At 38.5% G+C, this 21,064-nt stretch overlaps 1 protein-coding gene across 1 annotated transcript in view; it reads left to right on the top strand.

The window, feature by feature from the left end:
• CTNNBL1 (catenin, beta like 1) overlaps positions 1-21,064 on the top strand; it is a 175,232-nt gene that overhangs the window by 42,092 nt on the left and 112,076 nt on the right. Inside the window, exons 3-4 of the mRNA XM_005858253.2 lie at positions 1,992-2,098; positions 14,877-15,016. Of these exons, the coding sequence (XP_005858315.1) occupies positions 1,992-2,098; positions 14,877-15,016 (247 nt within the window). The remainder of the gene's footprint in view (positions 1-1,991; positions 2,099-14,876; positions 15,017-21,064) is intronic.

Genomic DNA, 21,064 nt, shown 5'->3' with positions numbered 1-21,064 from the left:
GTTGGAGTCTGCAGTCACTGGAGCAAGCAAGCCTCATGTTCGCTTCCAGCTGCCTGGCTGCCGGCCGCCATCTTGGCTGACAGTTAATTTGCATAAGGATATGCTGATTAGCCAATGGGAAGGGTAGTGGTCGTACGCTAATTACCATGTTTCTCTTTTATTAGAGTAGATTACACTTTGATTGGTTGAACGGCCGACTGGACACTTAGCATATCAGGCTTTTATTATATAGGACTAGAGGCCCAGTGTACAAAATTCGTGCATGGGGGGAGTGGAGTGGGCATCCCTCAGCCCGCTCTGCACCCTCTAGCAATCCGGGTCTGCTGGCTCCTAACCGCTCACCTGCCTGCCTGCCTGCCTGCCTGCCTGATTGCCCTTAACTGCTCTCTTGCCTGCCTGATTTCCCCTAACCACTTGTTTGCGCTGGCTCCTAACCGCTCACCTGCCTCCTGCCTGCCTGATCACCCCTAACCACTCGCCTGCCTGCCTGATTGCCCCTAACCACTCTGCCTGCCTGCCTGATCGCTCCTAACGGCCTCTACCTGCTTGCCTGATCACCCCTAATCACTCACCTACCTGCCTGATCACCCTTAACTGCCTTGCCTCGGCTCCCGCCGCAGCAGCTTCATCTGGAAGGACGTCCAGAATGACGTCCAGAAGGTCGTTTGGCTGTCCGGTCTAATTAGCATATTACGCTTTTATTATTATAGATAGGATGCCAAGTGGATGAATTTAGGAAAGACTTAAGAGGTAGACTTGGTGAGCGTTTAAGGATTATAGTCAGCAAAGTAGCATTGCATTGTGGCTAGTAAATAGTGAAGCTAGGCTCTGAGTGCCAACTGAGCCAGGGCACTAACTTCTGTTTTTACCATGTCTGGGAACTTCTCTTTAAGCACTAGACACTGGGGAGGGGCTGGGGGTCCAATAGACTACCTGAGGGTCCAAGAGTCATTGATAAAAATCTTAAGAAATGTGTCATGCCCAAAATGAAATTAGAGGTATCTTCCACTTAAAACATAATATATGCATATCAAATTTAACAAAATAATAGCTAGCATTTTTTAGTATACTTACAAAATTATTGGATGATTCAGGGCTTTTCAAAAGGATCTATTTCAGGGTCTCTTAATAGCAATTTCTTTACCTTTAGGTGTGAGTTATGGTCAATGACTACAAAGCTATGAAGCTACAAGTTGGGAGAGTGTTAGGCAGAGTGTATTGCAGCACATTACATTAAACTGGAAAATAAACTGAGGAGACTACATTTCTGAAATTTTAGTGTAGATTTCTTGGGGAAAACGATTCCATTTAAAAAAAATGTATATACCTTTGTAGATATAAAGGTAAGAAAGCCTTCAAACCTCTCTAGTGTATGAAGTAAGAAAAACACTGTGTAGTCTACTAGTTTTTAAATGTTACTTCTGAGCTTCTCTAATTTTTGATGTTATATCTGGATTCCAAGAACCTGTCTGATTCCCATCTCAGCAGCCAGTAGGAAGCAGTTATAGTAATGTGAAAGAAATAAAAACTGTGACTATTGCTAATTAACAGCCCTTCTTAAGGTCTATACAAAAATAGGCAGAGAGTTGGATTTGGCCGGTTTGCCGACCCCTTCCTTGTATAGGGAAAAGATTGAGGGCCACTGTCACTGAACAAGTTCTTTGAAAGCACTGAGTGTTATCTTACCTGTACAACAAAGGAGGACAAGATAAATATTAACTAATATGGTTGCTTACTCCAAGTCATAGGATATGCTCAAGAAATATTTGTTGACTAAATCTTAAACTAAACTTTCTATGCTAGATGTGAGACACACAGAGTGATACAAAGTAGCATGTGATGTAGACCCTTAATCCTCATTCTAGTGGGGGAGATAAAATGTTTTCTGTACATTTAACCCAGAAAGGTGAGTGGCAGAATAGCATGTAAGAACCAATGAAAGAAGTAATGATTAGTGAATAAGAATTGTTGCATTTGTCCCTTTATACCAGGAGGAACCATTGGATGAAAGCTCAGTGAAGAAAATGATCCTTACATTTGAAAAAAGATCATACAAAAACCAAGAGTTGCGGATCAAGTTTCCAGACAATCCAGAGAAGTAAGGCTCTGTTTTGCTGATACCCTTCCTCTTCTGAGGTGTTTTGTTTGCCATTTTTGTTTTGTTTTGTTTTTTGCTTGTTTTGTCTGCTTTTGTCGTCCTTAGGAGTCCGAGGACGATCACATGTTTGGAAAATCACTAGAAGGACTCACGGGACTCAGAGTCAGTGGTACTGAGGGTACAACCAGATCAGCAAGGGGAAAAGATACATGAGGCAGAGTCTGGAGAAACTAATGTATAGACTTCCTATGCTTTCTCCCTCCCACTGAGAGGGGTCAGGTGGACATGATCCTTTCTCCAGCAGTGAAAACATGCATGCAGTGTCTCTCTCCAGACAAGCCCATGTGAGATTCTGAGTCTAGAGCAGGGGTGGGCAAACTTTTTGACTCGAGGGCCACAATGGGTTCTTAAACTGGACCGGAGGGCCGGAACAAAAGCATGGATGGAGTGTTTGTGTGAACTAATATAAATTCAAAGTAAACATCATTACATAAAAGGGTACGGTCTTTTTTTTTTTTTTTTTAGTTTTATTCATTTCAAACGGGCCGGATCCGGCCCGCGGGCTGTAGTTTGCCCACGGCTGGTCTAGAGTATTTAATGAGGACAGGTCATGTAGCCATTCTCTGTCAGCAACAACTACCAGAATTCCAGACTCTCAGAAGGAAAGGTGGGCAAAACAACCTTATCACATAGGGAACTTTTCAAAAGCCAAATCCCCAGATGCCAGCCTAGAACCAGGCCCTTCTAAAGATCAGGCCTATTATGTTAACTCTTTTCTTCATTATTCTTCTCAAGTCCCAAAGAAAACTGACCTTGGCTGCTATTAGTGATAGCTTTACTGTTGAGAAAATGTCAAAGGCTTTGGGGTTAGGCAAATATGGATGTGACTCCCACATGACCTTGAATAAGTCACTTTTCCTCTTTTAGCCTCAGGTATCTTATCTGTATAAAGAAATAATACTCCCTTTACAGAATTGTGAAGATTAAATGAAAATAATTGGAAGTGAGTGGATCAATACCTGATATTTAGTACATACTTATGAAATGATAGTTAATATGATAGTTACTATACTGGCTCCTCGGTGCACTGTGAAGTACTGTAATGAGGAGTCTGGTATCTCTCAGTCAGTCTTGAGTCCTAATTAAAGGGATTTTCATTTTTATACAGATTTTAATGTTCTCTCTCCATCCCTCCCTGTTTCCCTCCTAGGACGTATACTTTTAATGAATCTTAATATGTCCAAGGTCTGTAGGGAACTAAGAGCTGGGTAGTATAGTCTTTGCACTCAAGTTTATAGGTTATTAGGCACATTCGCTATAAATGCATAGTAGAAGGAAACATACCTTAAAAGAGATACAAACAGAGTGTTGTGGGAGCATAGAGGAAGAAACAGTGAATACCAAGTTGGGGCCTATTAAGGTCTTCACAGAAGAGGTGGTATTTGAGCTGGCCTTGTAGAATGATTTTGATTTTAATAGGCAGGAAAGGCATGCCAAGCAGTGTGACTAGCATGAACAAAGGCACAGAGGTGTCAGAGGTCATCAAGTCCTCATGGCAACCTGGTAAGGCTAATGTGCTTTAGATGAGGGTAGAGAGGGAAGAACCTGGTTACTGGACCTAGGACCATAGCCCTCTTTGCAGAAAGATTGCAGCTCAGCTTTCCCAGCACGAGAGTCCTGTCGGGTTTTGTGCTGACCTTCACCATACAGTAGCACTTGTCATTCTGCACTGTGTGTGTGTGTCTGATTATACAAGTAACACATGAATTGATTGTCATTGTAAAAAATAACAACAGTGCATACGTAGCGTAAAAAATGCACATCCTCCTTCACTGCACTGACCCCCTCTTCCATTCCCCTACCTAGAGATGGCCCTGTGAACACTTTGGTGAATATCCTTTCAGATTATTTTTCATATACTTATTTACATACATATGTAAATATCAAATTTCTTTTAACCTAAATTATACTGTACATATTCTGCACCTGGATTTTTTTTATTACATAGCTGGAGATCTTTTCATGTTCATATATGCATACTTATCTTATTTTTTTGTGAATGGTTATAGTATTTCATGGTTTATAGATAACCATGATTTACTTATTATTTTTCTATTACAGACATTTGGTTATTTTAAATATTGGCTTTTATGAACAATGCTGTAGCGAACCTTTGTATACATGTGCCTTAGTATAAAATGTATTTCTATAGGATAAATGTTGAATTTCCAGATTGAAGGGCATGTACATTTTAAACTTGGATAACTACTGCCAAATTCCCCACTGTGTTCTTTTATTCTCCCATCAGCAGGTCTCTTTCCCTATTTTCTTGCCCATAATGAATGTGATCAGTCTTTAACATCTTTGCCATTTGTTTTATTTCTTTACTCAGTGGTCTTCCTGCATTAGATTCTGTGTCCTTTGAGGAGGTGGACTGTGTCTTGTTTGTTTCTGTTTCTAATTCCTAACACAGTACCTGCCATACTCTAGGTGCTCAATAAACATGAGATACTAGATGGTTGATGTAATCTTTATTACACTCTTAGTGCCTGGAATCTAAGGATACATTATGAGGAAGCTGTGCCCTGGGTTGATAACTCTGGAAATTTAAGCAATCCAATTTACTTCTTGGAGTGCCAGCATTGCCTTTGCCCACTTGGTAGGTATACTAGTACTTCTGTCAATTTAGAGCAGTGAGTTTCTGCAGGTTATGTACCACATCTTAGGTACCACAGATGCTCTAGTGTTACATTTCATAAACTGGTTTTAAAATTTTATTTTAAAGACTTAACAGTGTTGTCTATTCAGATAAAATTTATATACTATTTTAGTTTTTAAATCCGAACATTTTATTTATTTATTTATTTATTTAAAAATATTTTATTGATTTTTTTTACAGAGAGGAAGGGAGAGGGATAGAGAGTTAGAAACATCCATGAGAGAGAAACATCGACCAGCTGCCTCCTGCACACCCCCTACTGGGGATGTGCCCCCAACCAAGGTACATGCAATTGACTGGAACCGAACCCGGGACCCTTGAGTCCGCAGGCCGACGCTCTATCCACTGAGCCAAACCGGTTAGGGCAAATCTGAACATTTTAAAATTGGTTAGGAAACTACATTTTGTTTTAACCTTGAATTTTTTAATTCTTACTGGTGCAGTGTCTTTTATAATTCTCTAGACCAGCGAGGTGCAATTTAGATGAAAATTGCTGGAAGATATTTGAATGAAACTTTCCGGCTGGGATCAGAAACATTCAAATATATTTTCCCATATATGCAATTGTCATTTTGATTGCATAACCCAAAAATGCTTCTCTTCATTTGGCTGCATTTCAGATTCATTTGAAAGTTCTCTTTATGCAACCTCTACCTTGCACTGTAATCTTTCTGCCAAATATCACATTGAGTGGAGTGTGCTATTTCCCTAGTAAGCCCATTAGTGTTCTCCTTTTCATTGTTGCAGGGGCAGAATTATTTAGTATAGTGGTTCTCAAAGTTTTTAATCTCAGGGCCCCTTTGCATTCTTCAATTATGAGTACACCCCAAAGTGCTTATCCTAGAAAATTCTAGAATACACAAGCACACATTTTATTAGGCATCAGGGCAATGATATAATCACGTTTTGTGTAGCCCTGTTGAAAACTCCAGTGTTCACTCCTGAGAGAATGAAAGTGAAAAAGGCAAAATAGGCAAACCTCAGAGATCGCGGGTTTGTAGTAAAGTGAATATTGCAATAAAGCGAGTCACGAGAATATTTTGGTTTCCTAGCACATATAAAAGTTATATTTACACTGTACTATAGTTTAAGTATGTAGCAGTATTATGTCTAAAAAAACAATGTACATACCTTAATTTAAAAGTACTTTATTGCTAAAAAATGCTATCCATCATCCGAGCCTTTAGCAAATTATAATCTTTTTGCTGGTGGAGGGTCTTGCCCTAGTAACAGCAAAGATCACTGATCAAAGATCACCATGTCATCCTATCTAATAAAAGAGTAATATGCAAATTAACCATCACTTTGCGATAAAGATGGCAGCGCCCACAGCCAATAAGGTGGGAATATGCAAATTGATGCAACAAGGCAAGAGGTGGAAGGCGGCTCTGGCTGGAGCGAAGGCAGAAAGGCAACTCGGGCCGGCAGGAAGGTGGTGCTGGCAGCCAGGGGAAGGAAGGCCTATCTTTGCATGAATCTTCGTGCATCGGGCCTCTAGCATATAATAATGAAAAAGTTTGAAATATTGCAAGAATTACCAAAATGTGGCACAGAGACACGAAGTGAGCAAATGCTGTTGGAAAAATGGTGCCAATGGACTTGCTTGATGGAGGGTTACCACAAACCTCTACTTTGTAGAAAAAAAAAAATGCAGTATCTGTGAAGCTCAATAAAGCAAAACTCAATAAAACAAGACGTACTTTTAATACTTTGGGATTATTGTGAAAATAGTTTTGATCTTTTAGACCCCCTAAAAGGATCTCCAACCACCTCCTATCCCCACCCTAGAGTCCCAGGACCACACTTTGAGAACTGCTGATTTAGTTGGGTGGAAGAAGCATCATGTTCTCTATGCATTGACTGCTGGTCTTGTGTTTGCAGGAGGACTCACCAATTTCTGTGGTTTTCCTGGTATATTTGAGCCTTGCTGGTCATTTGCTAATCTTCACTATTACAGTTGAAAGAGAACATCCTGCTGGTCTGAAACAAATGCACATGGCAGGCTAGCAGAATATTCTCCCCATCCCAGATGGAATTGATGACCCCATCTCAGCCTGGGTTACTGTTTTAATAGATTGCTGTGTTGCTTTCCCATTGCCTCTAACTTGACCCATTCCCCCAGCTGTGAGTCATCCATTACTGAGTGTATGCTTACTTCCTAGACAGTCTCTACAAATGTTGTAGTGTGTGCTTTAAATGAGTAGGCTTATACTTTGTTGACAAAAAGAGAAGAAAATACTCTTTTTTATAGCATAGCAAACTTGAGGGTACCTAGATTTGTCGAGCACCTATTATGTGCCAACTATCATTAGGCACTTTATATTTTTTATCTCGTTGAATCCTCACTGTAATTCAGCTAGGAAAATTAAGGAAGCTGAGGTTTAGAGATAGGTTAGTTGCTATTCTCTGTCTCCATTGACCAGGTTGGGGTCCTGTGATCTGTGTTCTAATGTCATTTCTTGGACAACACCAGATCCTTACAATTAATTGTATGTAATAGGTTATTAAATTTGTACTAGGCTAAGGGCTCCATGCAGACAGCAAGTAGGATTATTTTATTATCTGTTATATCCTCGGTACCTAGCACGGTGACTAGTACCTAGTGTGTGCCCAGTAAATACTTGTTGACATACTGTTCATGGTTACACAGCCAGTAACTTGTGTGGCTGGGGGTGTGACCCAAGTCTATATCATTCTCAAGTCCAGGCATTTTCCACTATATCTTGTTACTCATGTAACACTGGACCCCAGTAGTATTTTTATGATGTTTCTCTGCTGTCATTTGAGTTTCTGCTTGTTTTTGTTTTGATAATTTTTTGACTTTCTAAACTTAAAAACATTGGGCTGATTGCAGATTTAGAAGAATTTCAAAGTTGGAAGGTAAATTCCACTCTCCCTTCTAATTCTTGATTTTTTAAAATTATATTACCCTTTATTAATTACCCCCGGTGACAAGTATTTAACTTTTCAAAGAAATCTTTTCATTATTTGGCACTTCTGACTCTTTAAGATTTAAACTCAGAATGAAAAAGAATTTCAACAAATTCTTAGATGAGAGGATATCTAGACAACTTATAATCGTGGTTGTTTTCCTGAATTAGTGTCTATATCTCTCCTAAAGTATGGCTTCTATGAGAGATGTCACAGAACTTCAGGGTCATATAATCACATGTTAACTCTGTATTGCCTTCTTTTAAGCAGCCTGAAACCACAGTAGCCTTTGTGGCAGCTACTTTCCTCTGCTCCTTCATTTGGAAGGCATCTGCTGAACTGTGGACATGGGAGTGTGCCCAGTGTTGGGTGACCACAGTTGAATGAGCAGTTTCTGTCCTGGTACAGCTGTCTCATGGTCTGATTTGTATTGCTGTTACAGTTGACTAAAACCATCAAGTTCTACACATGTGCTCTTATTAAATTATGTCGTTCCCACCCCATGCATTTGTAATCTGACTTTTTGGTTCAGTGCAGCTCTCTATGTGGATCCTAGAAAATTTTTCTTCTGTTAGATTTGGCCCATCATCATTGCCTATCAGGAACTTTTGAATTGATTCTGTCAGCGCTGTATTCATTTTCTCTGTAAGCTTTGTGTTGTTTAACATTTGTTAAGCTGCTATTTATATACCTTCATTTAAGTTACTGATTAGAAAATAACAATAAAATAATATAGATGATCTAAACAGGCCTAAGGATCAACCCCTGTAGGATGCCACCAGAGGCTTCTCTCTGGGCTGACATTCATTCATTACCACCCAAGTCCCCAAATCTTTTCTTGTGTTCAACATCATTTTGCTTATTACTATTTAGTGCTTAGTCTTCCTTGTCAGTTCTTCCTGGTGAGCTGTAAAAATCTTTATGTGAAGTTACTCTTCAGAAATCAGATTTTAAAAAACAACAACTACCCATTTAAGGCAAATAACCTTTAGAGGTTTGCTGAGCCCATTTGGTTCAAAGATTATATAGATCTGCTACCCCGTGGAATATCTGAATTCTGCACCAGCCTTTCCAAGGCATGATTCTTCTGATTTGACTTTCACACTTTAGGAGACAGAAATAATGTAAAATGGTGGTATATTTGTAAGCACAGTGAAAGAAGCCTTAAAAAAAGATGGATGGAGGGGGAATCTTTACAAAAATAATTTTGAATGTACTTGGAATAATAAGCAGGTGAGAATAAACAAGGAAGCATTGAAAAAGAAGACTAGCAAGAAAGTGTTTTTGCAATAATGGACATAAAATATACTGTAACAATATGGAAGTGTGATCCTGGCTCAAGAATTTGCAAACAAAGCAATGAAATGCAGTGCAAAGCCCATAAACAGATTAGAGTACACATTAAAATTCAGTGTATGATGCCATGACCAAGTGGGATTTATCCCAGGGATGCAAGGCTGATACAATATTCGCAAATCAACAAACATGATACATTACATAAGCAAATTGGAAGACAAAAATCACATGATCATATCAATTGGTGCAGAAAAAGCATTTGACAAAATCCAACTCTCTTTTTTTGATAAAAACTCTCAGCAAAGTGGGAATAGAGGGATCATACCTCAACATAATAAAGGCCATATATGACAAACCTACAGCCAACATCATCTTCAATGGGCAAAAACTAAAACCATTTCCCCTAAGAACAGGAACAATACAGGGATGTCCTCTTTCACCACTATTATTCAATATAATATAACCTCAGCGATCAGACAAGAAGAAGAAATAAAAGGCATCCAAATTGGAAAGAATGAAGTAAAACTGTCATTATTGACAGATGACATGATATTATACATAGAAAACCCTAAGATTCCACTAAAAAAACTACTGGATTTAATAAATGAATTTGGCAACATAGCAGGATACAAAATTAACACCCAGAAATTGATGGCATTTTTATACACCAATAATGAACTCTCAGAAAGAGAGACTAAAAAAAACACACAAAAAACACCATTTATTATTGCAGCAAAAAATTAAGATACTTAGGAATAAACTTAACCAAGGAGGTAAAAGACCTGTACTCAGACAACTACAGGACATTGAAAAAAGAGATAGAGGAAGATATAAACAAGTGGAAGAAAATACCATGTTCATGGCTTGATAAACTCAACATCATTAAAATGTCTAATACTACCCAAAACAATCTATAGATTCATTGCAATCCCTGTTAAAATACCAATGGCATATTTAACAGATCTAGAAAAAAACACTCCAAAAATTTATATGGAGCCAAAAATGACCCCAAATAGCAATCTTGAGAAAGAAGAACATAGTTGGAGGAATCACAATACCAGATACTACAAGTTATACTACAAAGCCACTATACTCAAAACAGCCTGGTACTGACACAAGAACAGGCATATAGATCAATGGAACAGAACCCAGAAATTGGATCCAAGCCATTATGCTCAATTAATATTTGACAAAGGAGGCCAGAGCATACAATGGAGTAAAGAAAGTCTTTTCAATAAATGGTGTTGGGAAAACTGGACAGGTACATGCAAAAAAATGAAAATAGACTACCAACTCACACCATACACAAGAATAAACTCAAAACGGATAAAAGACCTAAATGTAAGTTGTGAAACCATAAAAATCTTCACAGCAATATCTCAGACATCTCTCATAGCAATATGTTTACTGATAGATCTCCTACCGTGGTCAGCAAACTGCGGCTCGCGAGCCACATGCGGCTTTTTGGCCCCTTGAGTGTGGCTCTTCCTAAGCCTTAGGAGTACCCTAATTAAGTTAATAACAGTGTACCTACCTATATAGTGTAAGTTTAAAAAATTTGGCTCTCAAAAGAAATTTCAATCGTTGTACTGTTGATATTTGGCTCTGTTGACTAATGAGTTTGCCGACCACTGTCCTAGTACAAAGGAAACTAAGGAGGAAATAAACAAATGGGGCTACATCAAAATAAAAAAGCTTCTGCACAGCAAAAGAAACCATCAACAAAGTGAAAAGAGAGCCTACTGCATGGGAGAACATATTTGCCAATAATATATCCAATAAGGGGTTAATTTCTAAAATAGATAAGGAACTCATACAACTTAACAAAAGGAAGATAATCCAATTAATAAATGGGCAAAGGACCTAAATAGACCCTTCTCCAAAGTGGACCTACAGAAGGCCAAGAAACATGAAAAAAATGCTCAAAGTCACTAATTATCCAAGAGATACAAATTAAAACAACAATGAGGTATCACCTCACACCTGTCAGAATGGCTATCATCAACAAATGACAAGTGTTGGTGAGGATGTAGAGAAAAGGGAACTCTAGTACACTGCTGGTGGGAATGCAGACTGGTGCAGCCATTATGGAAAACAGTATGCAGTTTCCTCAAAAAATTTAAAATGGAACTGCCATTTGACCCAGTAATCCCACTTCTAGGAATATATCCTAAGAAACACGAAACACCACTCAGAAAAAATGTATGCACCTCTATATTCATAGCAGTGCAATTTATAATAGCTAAGATTTGGAAACAGCTCAAGTGCCCATCAGCAGATATGTGGATAAAAAGGCTGTGGTACATTTACCACAATGGAATACTATGCAGCTCCTATAAAAAAGAGGAGCTCTCACCATTTGCAACAGCACAGATGGACCTGGAGAGTATTATGCTAAGCAAAATAAGCCAGTCAGAGAAAGATAAGTATCACATGATCTCACTGATATGTGGAATCTAATGAATAAAATAAACTGATAAACAAAATAGATCCAGAGACATAGAACCATGAATAGACTGATGAATTTCAGAAGGAAGGTGGGGTTGGGGGTGAGAAGCATGCGGGGAGAGAGATTAAACTGGGGAACTTGTATGCATAGCCCATGGACACACAATAGTGTGGCAAAGGCTTGGGAGGGGCGTGTGGGGAGAGCAGGGGTCAATGAAAGAAATTTAAATTTGAATTAAAATAAATTTAGTGTATGATAGGGGTGGCATTTCTTCAGATCTGTGAAAAAAGCATAGATTATGGTATTGGGGCAATAGGACAAACATTTGCAGAAAATAAAGTTAGATCTTTGTCCTATATCATACACTAACATAAATTTCAGATTTATTTACTCCTAAACATTTAAATATGTATAAACATAACAATACATAAAAGTAGACCATAAAATATATCTGATCTTAACATAGAAAAAAAACATTGCTCAGGATACATGTAAAATAGAGTTTATAAAGGCAAAGATTTGACTAAACTTTTAAAAACCTTTATGTGATAAAACACAATGTACTAATTAAAGGGCAAATATTTTTCTCTGTTGTTTTTTCCCCAGCATATGCGATAAATTAATTTTCTTAATATATAGAGTGCTTATAAATGAAAAAATAAGATGAGCACACTGATATAAAATGGGTAAAGAAGACGGGGGTAGGGGGAGGAGGCTGGAGGGGGTCAATAGGGGGGGAAAGGGGACATATGTAATACTTTTAACAAAGAATTATTTACAAAAAATAAAACAAAATGGTCAAAGAAGAAATACAAATAGCTAATAAACATTAACAAAATTTGAACCATCTTAAATAGTAGTATCAGAAACGTAAATAAAAAATAAGTTAAATTTTCTATCTCCTGTGGTACATTTGCACAATGGAGTACTATGTGGCTGTGAAAAAGAAGGGACTCTTATCCTTTGTGACAGCTTGGATGGACTTGGAAATTATATCATGCTAAGCGAAATAAGCCAGTCAGAGAAAGTTATCACATGATCTCATTTGGAATCTAACAAACAAAATAAATTGACAAAATAGAACCAGAGGCATGGATACATGGAACAGACTGACAGAGGTTGGAGGGAATGGGGTGGGGGCAACTGGATAAAAGAAGGTAAAGAGTGTAGTCAAAGAACATCTGTGCATAACCCATGCATACAGACAACAGAGTGGTGAAGGTCAGGGGAGGGGTTGTGGGAGCTGGATGGAGGTGGGCAAAGAAGGGGTGAATGGGAAACATCTGTAATAGTATCAACAATAAAAAAGAAAATTTTAATAAATTTCCTATTTCAAATTGGAGGAGATTTTAAATGCATTTTAAATACTGTTTTTTAAGAGGGTGAGGGAAACAGGCACTTTATACACTATTGGTACCTTTCTGGAAGAATATATCAAAATCTGCTAAGGTATGCATACTCTTTGACTTGACACGTTCCATCCTGGGACTTTATCTCAACACAATAATTGTGAATACATGCATCATAGTGTCATTTGGTATAGGGAGAAAATTGGAGACCACCTGAATGTCTGACAAAGGGTAAAATAAATTATGGTACATCTTCACAAGGGAATACCATGCAGCTTTTAAAAATGTATTATTTAGGACAGGAGTTTCAGATAGGCTTAATCTCCTACACTCGCTCTGTGATTGATTGGCAGTCTCTTTTTGGAATGCTATGTTGAGAAGTCATGTCTGGGCTCAACAGGGAAGAGTGGTGTGCTCAGTGAGGGATAGTGCCATGGGAGAAGGAGAAAGACTGACAGCAGTGTTGGATACTGGCTTTTCCTGCTGTAAAAGAGTGTTTAATGATAGGGGGAATTATTCAGCCTGTGTTAACAATAGCAAAAATTGAATATACAACTATATACTATGTAGGCTACTTTAGCGTTGGGGGGAAGGGTATAGGTTGAGTAAAAACTGATGAATTAAACATATCAGAATATTATCAATGGTTATTTCTGGTTAATAATATAATGTATAATTGCTGTTATGATTAAAAATAGTAATGGGGAAAAACAGTGGTTAGGGATATTGTCTAAAATATGAGCATGTTTTAAAGAGTTATAGTGTCCAGATTATGTTCCTTACTGAATCCAGGTTTCTGGACAGGTGGTATTTGCTTAGCCCTTCAGCTTCTGGAAGTTGATGAGTACTTTATGACTTCAAGAGTCCCTGCTTGTGTTCCTTTCCTTTGTGGCCTCATTCAATTAAGCAGGCACCTGTGGATATATAGAGACAAAATATATACTTCCTATATTTAAGAAGCTTACACTCTAGCAGGGAAGATAGACATAATAATGGTAGCAGTAGTAAGAGGAGAAGAAAGAAGAGGAGGGGAAAGGAGAGTAGACATACGCAATTTTAAATGCTTTATATCTATTTATTCATTTACTCTTTATAGTGTCCCTATGAGATAGGCAGTTTATTATCCCATTTACAGATGAAGACACTGAGAGGCGAAGTGCCTAGGTCAGGTTTAAACCCAGGCAGTCTGGTTTCAGGGTCTGTTTGACCACCCATTCCTCTCAATCACTGTCAGTCGGGTATTGTTCAGTTGCTTTGCATGGATTAGCTCATTTCCTTTTCACAACAAAACTTCCTGTCTTATTCATCAAAGACTTAGTGGACATTCCTTAATGTGTCAAACATTGGAGGGGGGTGCATGCGGAGGCGAATACAGAGCAGTTCTGTTCTAAGTGTCTGGGCATAGGTCTGTTGAAAGGTTCAGGTGTGGACATGTGAGTAAAATATCATACTACATAAAGTATGGTGATGATTATAGGATGCCAGAGCCTATATCTGCTTTACTTTGGGATCTACCTCTTAATCAGCTCACTGGAAGGGATGTGAGGGTTGGGAGTTTCTCTTACTTGCCATTTTTGAATGGCAGCAGAATCCCATGTCTTCCTTTGGGTAAGGGAAGTAATTGGCCCTTGATCTGAAGTGGCAAGTAAGAAAACCCTTTTTAGATTAGTAAGATAATTATGTTCAGGGCAACAGAATTGCCACACTAAGGGGTATTGTTAGCTAATCCATAGGACTGGTGGGCAGATCATTTAAAGCTGCAAAATGCTTTAGAAGCCTCTAAAAGGCAGCTTGTGACGGCAAGAGTAAGGGAATCCTGTAATGAGATCTGAATCCAAGATTGATTTTTGTAATGAGGAAATCGATTTCTCAAGGAAATTATGTGACAGTATGATGTTTGGATGAGTGTCCTTCTTGGTTGGTCTGTTGTAGACACTTTGACAGATTGTCTGTCTGGATTGTGTGGCTGTTTGCTCGTCAGTGCTGATAGTACTTCTTTCCTTTCAATGATGCTGTCTTGTTTTTCCCTCCTAGGTTTATGGAATCCGAGCTGGACCTAAATGACATCATTCAGGAGATGCACGTGGTAGCCACCATGCCAGACCTGTACCACCTCCTAGTGGAGCTGAATGCTGTTCAGTCTCTTCTCGGGTTGCTCGGACATGATAATACAGATATCCTTTCAGATCTGTCTTCAGTAGGAAGGCTGACATGGTAGGGGAGTGCTGTTTACTCTCTTCTCCTGTCTGTCTCTGCTGTCACGTCTGATATTCTATTTCCAGTCCAATTATCTCCCATCTTGAAACACATGCTGCTCTTTACTCATTTGAAAATCTGGTTTATATCAGTAAATCTTGGGCAATCCTTAATTGTTCTATTTGCTCTTAATAGTACTAGAATTCATCGTGATGTATCTGTTCATACATTAACAGCATTAATTTTTCAGGATCTTGATTTGGAGGCCCATTAGAGAGGCAAGACCAGACAGCATATGAATTTTTGGTCTAGACATCAGTCTGTTAGCAGATGCCCCAGTGGAGTTGAGACTAGAGGATGCAGTAAACTATGATGGAAAGCACAGTGGAATGTCGGGGAAGATAGGGATTTTATGTTTTGTCCACTGATATATTTCTAATTTCTTAAAGGCCAGGTGCACAAAAACATTTAGTATTTATAGAATCAGCTTTATACCTAAATAGACAATCTAGGTTTAACTTTTAGTTTTACTTTTTGTGTGAAATTTGGTGCCCCTCTAGCCTTTAGTATTCTCAACTGCAAAAAATAGAGTTAATAACTTTTGCCTTTCAGTGTTATTTAGAGGATTAAAGGAGATCATATAAGTGCCAAGTAGTTTCTTATATATAGTAGGCACTTAGGAAATGTTACTTTTAACTGAATCTGAATCATGACTTTGAAAACCATTTTATACTTTGTCTTTGTGCAACTGCTGTCTGATGTGCAACTGCTTTAGTGCAAAAGGTTTTTCATATGCCTGTGGTTGGAGTTATGTTCATTAAAGGAAATTCCCTTCCAATAGTTGTTCTGTTAGAATCCAGATTTTCGAAGGTGAGAGACAAATGTAGTTAGTCTGCTTGAGTGATATTCATGGGGAATCTGCTGCTGCTTCATGTTATTTTCATCTTTCTGGTAATCTCTCTCCTGAGAGCATGTCTGACTAGGTTCTTTCCTGCCTGATAATTCTCATAGAAATAAATCAGTGAATAATTTTAATGCAGGCTTCTTGAAGGGTGATCTTAAGCCATTTCTGATATTTCATGTAATGTTAGACAGTATTAAGAATCACTGTGTCAGTCCCAAGATTGATGAATGTTCCCCAGGGTTCATTGCAGAGTTCTGCATTGTACTATAAGAACCCTAGCTTGTTTCTAGGCGAGTTCAGTACAGGGTCTTATGAATTCAATAGCATGTAGATATGCTTTGAGTGCTTATTATGTACCAGGCACTGTGCTAGACCCCGAGGAACCATAGGCTATACTGGATACTCAAACAGCATCAGTCAGTAAGCATATATTGAGTATCTACATATGATTAGCTCTATTTGAGGTGCTAACTGCTCCTTACAGAGTTAGTAACTAAGAATTCTAGTTGTGACTTCACATTTCAATTCACCTACACAGAATGGTAGATTTTCAGAATCCGAGCAGACCTTAGAGATGACTTAGTCCAGTGACTATTTATTTAGTGACAAGTCTGAGGTCCCAGTGTTGGATAGCTAACTGTTGAAGTTGAGGCTGGCACTCCAGGCCCCTGATTTCCAGTCCATTGTTCTTTCTAGTGCACTGAGTCTCTTCCCTCTAGGATTTATTACGTCCCTGACAGAGTTGCAGTGATTCATTCATTACCTTGCGTGTTAATACAGAAATCACCTGTGTGATTTCTGGAAACATGGCTCTCATTCTCTTTTTCTATGCCTGCTAACTCAAAATAATAGTAGCAGCTTTCCAAAGATACTGACTCTTTGCTGATTCACCAGCCTGGTTCCTGCTGAGGAGAAGACACACAAGAAGTGCTGCTCATCAGCATACTTGGGAAAGGCAAGGGCACAGCTGCTGCAAGTTGTAATGTTCTGGTCTTTAAAAAGGAAAAAAAAACAAGTCCCCCTGTAATAACTTTGACAGCTGCCATTCCCTCCTGCTCTCTGAGAACTAAACTGCACCTTCCCCCCTCTTGTATACAACCTTCACCCTACTGCCCTAGTGATATTTTTCTAAAATCTGATTTTTAATTATGCCCTACATCAAATTTTAAGTTCATTTGAAAATTTTTAAATTACCTAATTTTAATTAGATGCAGCAATTAGGATAAATGTCATCTCCTCAAAGTACAGCTTTTCTTAAAAGTGGTTTCAGGAAAGGGTAGACCCTCTTGTCTTGCATCTAACGAATCCTCTATCAGTTGGAATGTTGCTCTCTCAGCAGCGTTGCACTGTTTCTTGCCTTATCTGTGATCTATAATGGAAATTTTTCTTTAGGAAACGCTTGTTAACAATTTACTGTTATACAGCCGTAACTGCCCGAAACACCTTACCATAAATAAACAATTTCATGGCAGTCATGACTTAAATTTTTAATCTTTTTAACTCTTCATTTATCAACCAAGACCATACATGGCTGGTTATCTTTCCAGCAAGCACAGGTCATCTTTGCTTTGTCCTTCTCGAGAAAACATAAACTATAGGGATTTTAATTGGATCAGAGGCTGGTTTATTGTAACCTTAAGAGACAGAGGATGTGAGAAAACAGCTTGCACCTTGTCCTTTCAACCGTGAGAAGCAGCTTCAGAGTTTATTCTGGCGCTCTGCATCACTGCCGCTGGTGAGGGCCTGTCAGCGCTTCTGAGCACATCTCCCCCCTAGAGAGGTAGGAGCCCAGCCATCATTTGGCGGCAGAGTGGAATTCTGGTCTGTGAAGAGCACCTCTGGGGGTGAGGGGAGGGAGAGAAGGCACACCCCACACACAGTGTTCAAGAGTCGCTCCAAATGCATTAGGTGGGGTCCAACAGCTGCTGCCTTTTAGAGATAATGCTTTTTACAACCATTTTTCCTTTAAAATAAATCATTTAAACATGTTCAGAGCCCCCCTTTTGTGAACCTTTTGGAGTGTTTCTGCAGAAAAATAAAACCAAAGCTACATTTAAAAATATTTTCTTAAGGTATTCGTAAACAAAGTTTTATGGCCTAGTTTAAGCCGAATTTACTCAATTTGCCTGAAGGAACAAGGAGGAATAAAACAAGGAGAAGATAAAACCCCAGATGGTGGCTGAGTACCCCTTCTGCTACCACCACCAAAAATCAAAACAAAATAAAAAAAACTCCAAGTTACCAATAAGTATCCTATTTTTGTATGGCATCTGCTTTGTTCTCAATTTAAGTGACAAGTCAGTGGAATCCTTTCTAAAGTCCTGTAGTAGATCACGGCATTTACTGGGTTCTTCCTTAGTATGATAAGCTCTGTTGTGTTCTATTAGGAAAATAAGAAATAGTAGCTTCAGTTGATAGCTATGTATGGTGGTAAGTGCCCTTGGAGTGTTATACTCAAGAAATGCCATTGGTATTCTGAAAGATGTGGGTCATCTCTGGCATAGGGGTGATAAGGGAATTGGACATTGGAGAGGGGCAAGCTTTTGGTGGAGATTTGAGTGCTTTTCAAGTTTATTTCATGTTCTCTACCTTGGCAATGGAAATTGCCATTCCTCACTTACTGGAAGCTGACATGCTCTTACTAGCTGTTCTTGTAGTCACTACACATTGGATATCAAGTCCATTTAAAAAAAAATTACAACTACTATACTGATTCCTAGCTAAGTGCCTTATTCTTTAATTAAAAAAAAAATCCAGTAAACTAAACCCAGTTTATTCAAAGTCTGCTTTCTCTCCATCCACTTGTTATTCGGAGGTCTCATTGTAATGTTAACTGAGGCTTCAGTACAGTGGGCTGTGCACTAACAGGCAGAAGGGAGAAATTGGCTAGCACCAAGTAGATCATTGGTGCTGATGGGACAGCTCCCTTTTGTCTGGGATCCTTTTCTAAATCACTACTTAGTTTTCTCAAATTCTAGAAAGCCCAGAGGACTTGCCAAGTTGTCCTGATGGGTTTTGTGAAGACTTACTATGGGGTTTGGAAAACAAGGAGTAGAAAGACTTTTTTTAGACTAGCAGGGATCAATTGAACTTGAGCATTTGGGTCTGAGAATGCTAACGTGTTACAACCTGACTGGGACACACCATATTATCTCAGAGGGTGTGTACAGTACTCAGGGGTGCCTGTGTTAAATAGAGCCCCAGTGTTAATGAGCAGGAGTGAGGCTGGGAAAGGTTTGAACCTCCTAAGGGCTTTCTTCTAATTGGACTGGGAAGGGAGCTGGCTGTTGCTCCATTGCTTTCCTGTAAGTGCTGTCTAATAAGACTTGTGTATCTCTGGCTGTTGTTTTCCTAGGAGCTAGTCTTATCTCAATATTTTCAGAATCTAAGTTACGTACATTGAAAACAATTTACTTCTTTTTCTTATAGGTAGTCTAACCTCCCTGATAATTTGTACTGATAAGCCACCCGTTTTTTGGTGTGTGTGTGTGTGTGTTTTGAGCCATTTAAATGTGCTCTGAAGAAAGTCAGATTAGGTAAAAAGTGCCAAAATGGCAATCTAGGAAAAGGACCTGTTAATGTAATTTTTAATTTTGTTTATGAGTTTTAGATTAATTCTGTGTCCCAAAGCAGGGGGGTTGTAGCTTGCTTTGGACATTTTCCCTGTAGCATGACAGTGCCCACTAACATTTACTAGGTACTTAACAAATATTGAATGAGTGCATTTTCTCCCTCATACTAGTTTGATCTTGATCTAGGATTGGGATGAAATTAAGAGTCCTGGTTCATTCTAGCTACCTCTGCCAACTGTTTCAAAAGGAGAAAAAAAAACCCATTTTGTCTGTGTTTTGAAATTCATCTGGATTGAGTTATATCTAATCACTATCCTACTCTAGGAATAAAAGAAAGAAGTTTGTTTGTTTTTTAGAAAGCCCCTTATTTGTTCTATTAAATCAATTTTATATTCTGAATCTATCCTGGTTCATTTTTCTTAAGGAAGCCCTTTTGAAATGACTTTTTAAAAAAGCCACCTGCTTACTATGTCTTGTTCCTCTTTATCTTAAAAATACACACAAAACAACATTACTTATGAACACATCTCATTAGAGACTAATAAGGTTAATGTTCAGTTTCTATACCAGGACTCTATTAGGGATCAGGCCTGAAAATAAATATCTAGAGCCAAAAAATAGAAGTAGACAGTCCTCTTTTTCCAAGAGCCATTGTGTTATGGACCATTTGTGCCCCGCTGGTTTTTTCGACTTCACTTCTTATTATACTAGCTTATTGCCCCAGTAGTGGACAGGTACAAAGGGAGTGAGTTGGGTGGTCTTTCTACTGACATGACAAAATAGGCTATCAAAAACTGTGTTTTAGTAATTCACAGAGAGACAGGCTCTCTGTTTTCCTATTATACTTGGACCGGAGAGCCTTTTACCTCGTGAAATGAAATTGTAAATACAGTGGAAAAACCTATCACCCATGCCCAGAGTCTGCTTGTGAAGAAATGCTGGATGGGTGGCAGGCCATGCTGAATTTTCTCAACATTGAGGATTCATCTGTCTATCTGTGGTTCGCATTCTTACTCCTCTTTCTAGTCTTCAAATAACCTTCAAATGTCATATTACATTACCCAGGAGTTGATGATTACACTTACGGACTCATTACTGCCTTGTTGAAATGCTACTTGATGAAAGTTGGGAATTTATGGAAAATCAGTTAATGGTAGGATTGATGAGATGTTTACCAGATCTGGTAGCTGGTAACTCATTTATTATTTGACTTTTCAACTGAGGCAGGAGAGTAGACAAGGAGATATACAGAGGTGAGCAAAAGCAGGTTTGTGAGTTACAGTTGTATGTGAAACACAGTTTATTCTTGTATTATTATTTATTAACTATTTTCCATACGAACAACTATAAACCTAGTTTTGCCCACCCCTGTACACTGGAATATTATAAGAAAAAACTTTGCTTGGTAAAAGTTAGACATTTATCATATTTCTATATAAAACCACAGCCCTTGTCAGTTTTTTTCCTTTTAAAAATATTTTTATTGGTTTCAGAGAGGAAGGGAGAGGGAGAGAGAGAGGTAGAAACATAAATGATGATAGAGAATCATT

The sequence above is a fragment of the Myotis brandtii genome, unplaced genomic scaffold (genome assembly GCF_000412655.1).
Source record: "Myotis brandtii unplaced genomic scaffold, ASM41265v1 scaffold1163, whole genome shotgun sequence".
Classification (NCBI taxonomy): Eukaryota; Metazoa; Chordata; class Mammalia; order Chiroptera; family Vespertilionidae; genus Myotis; species Myotis brandtii.
This window is presented reverse-complemented; position numbering and strand designations above follow the sequence as displayed.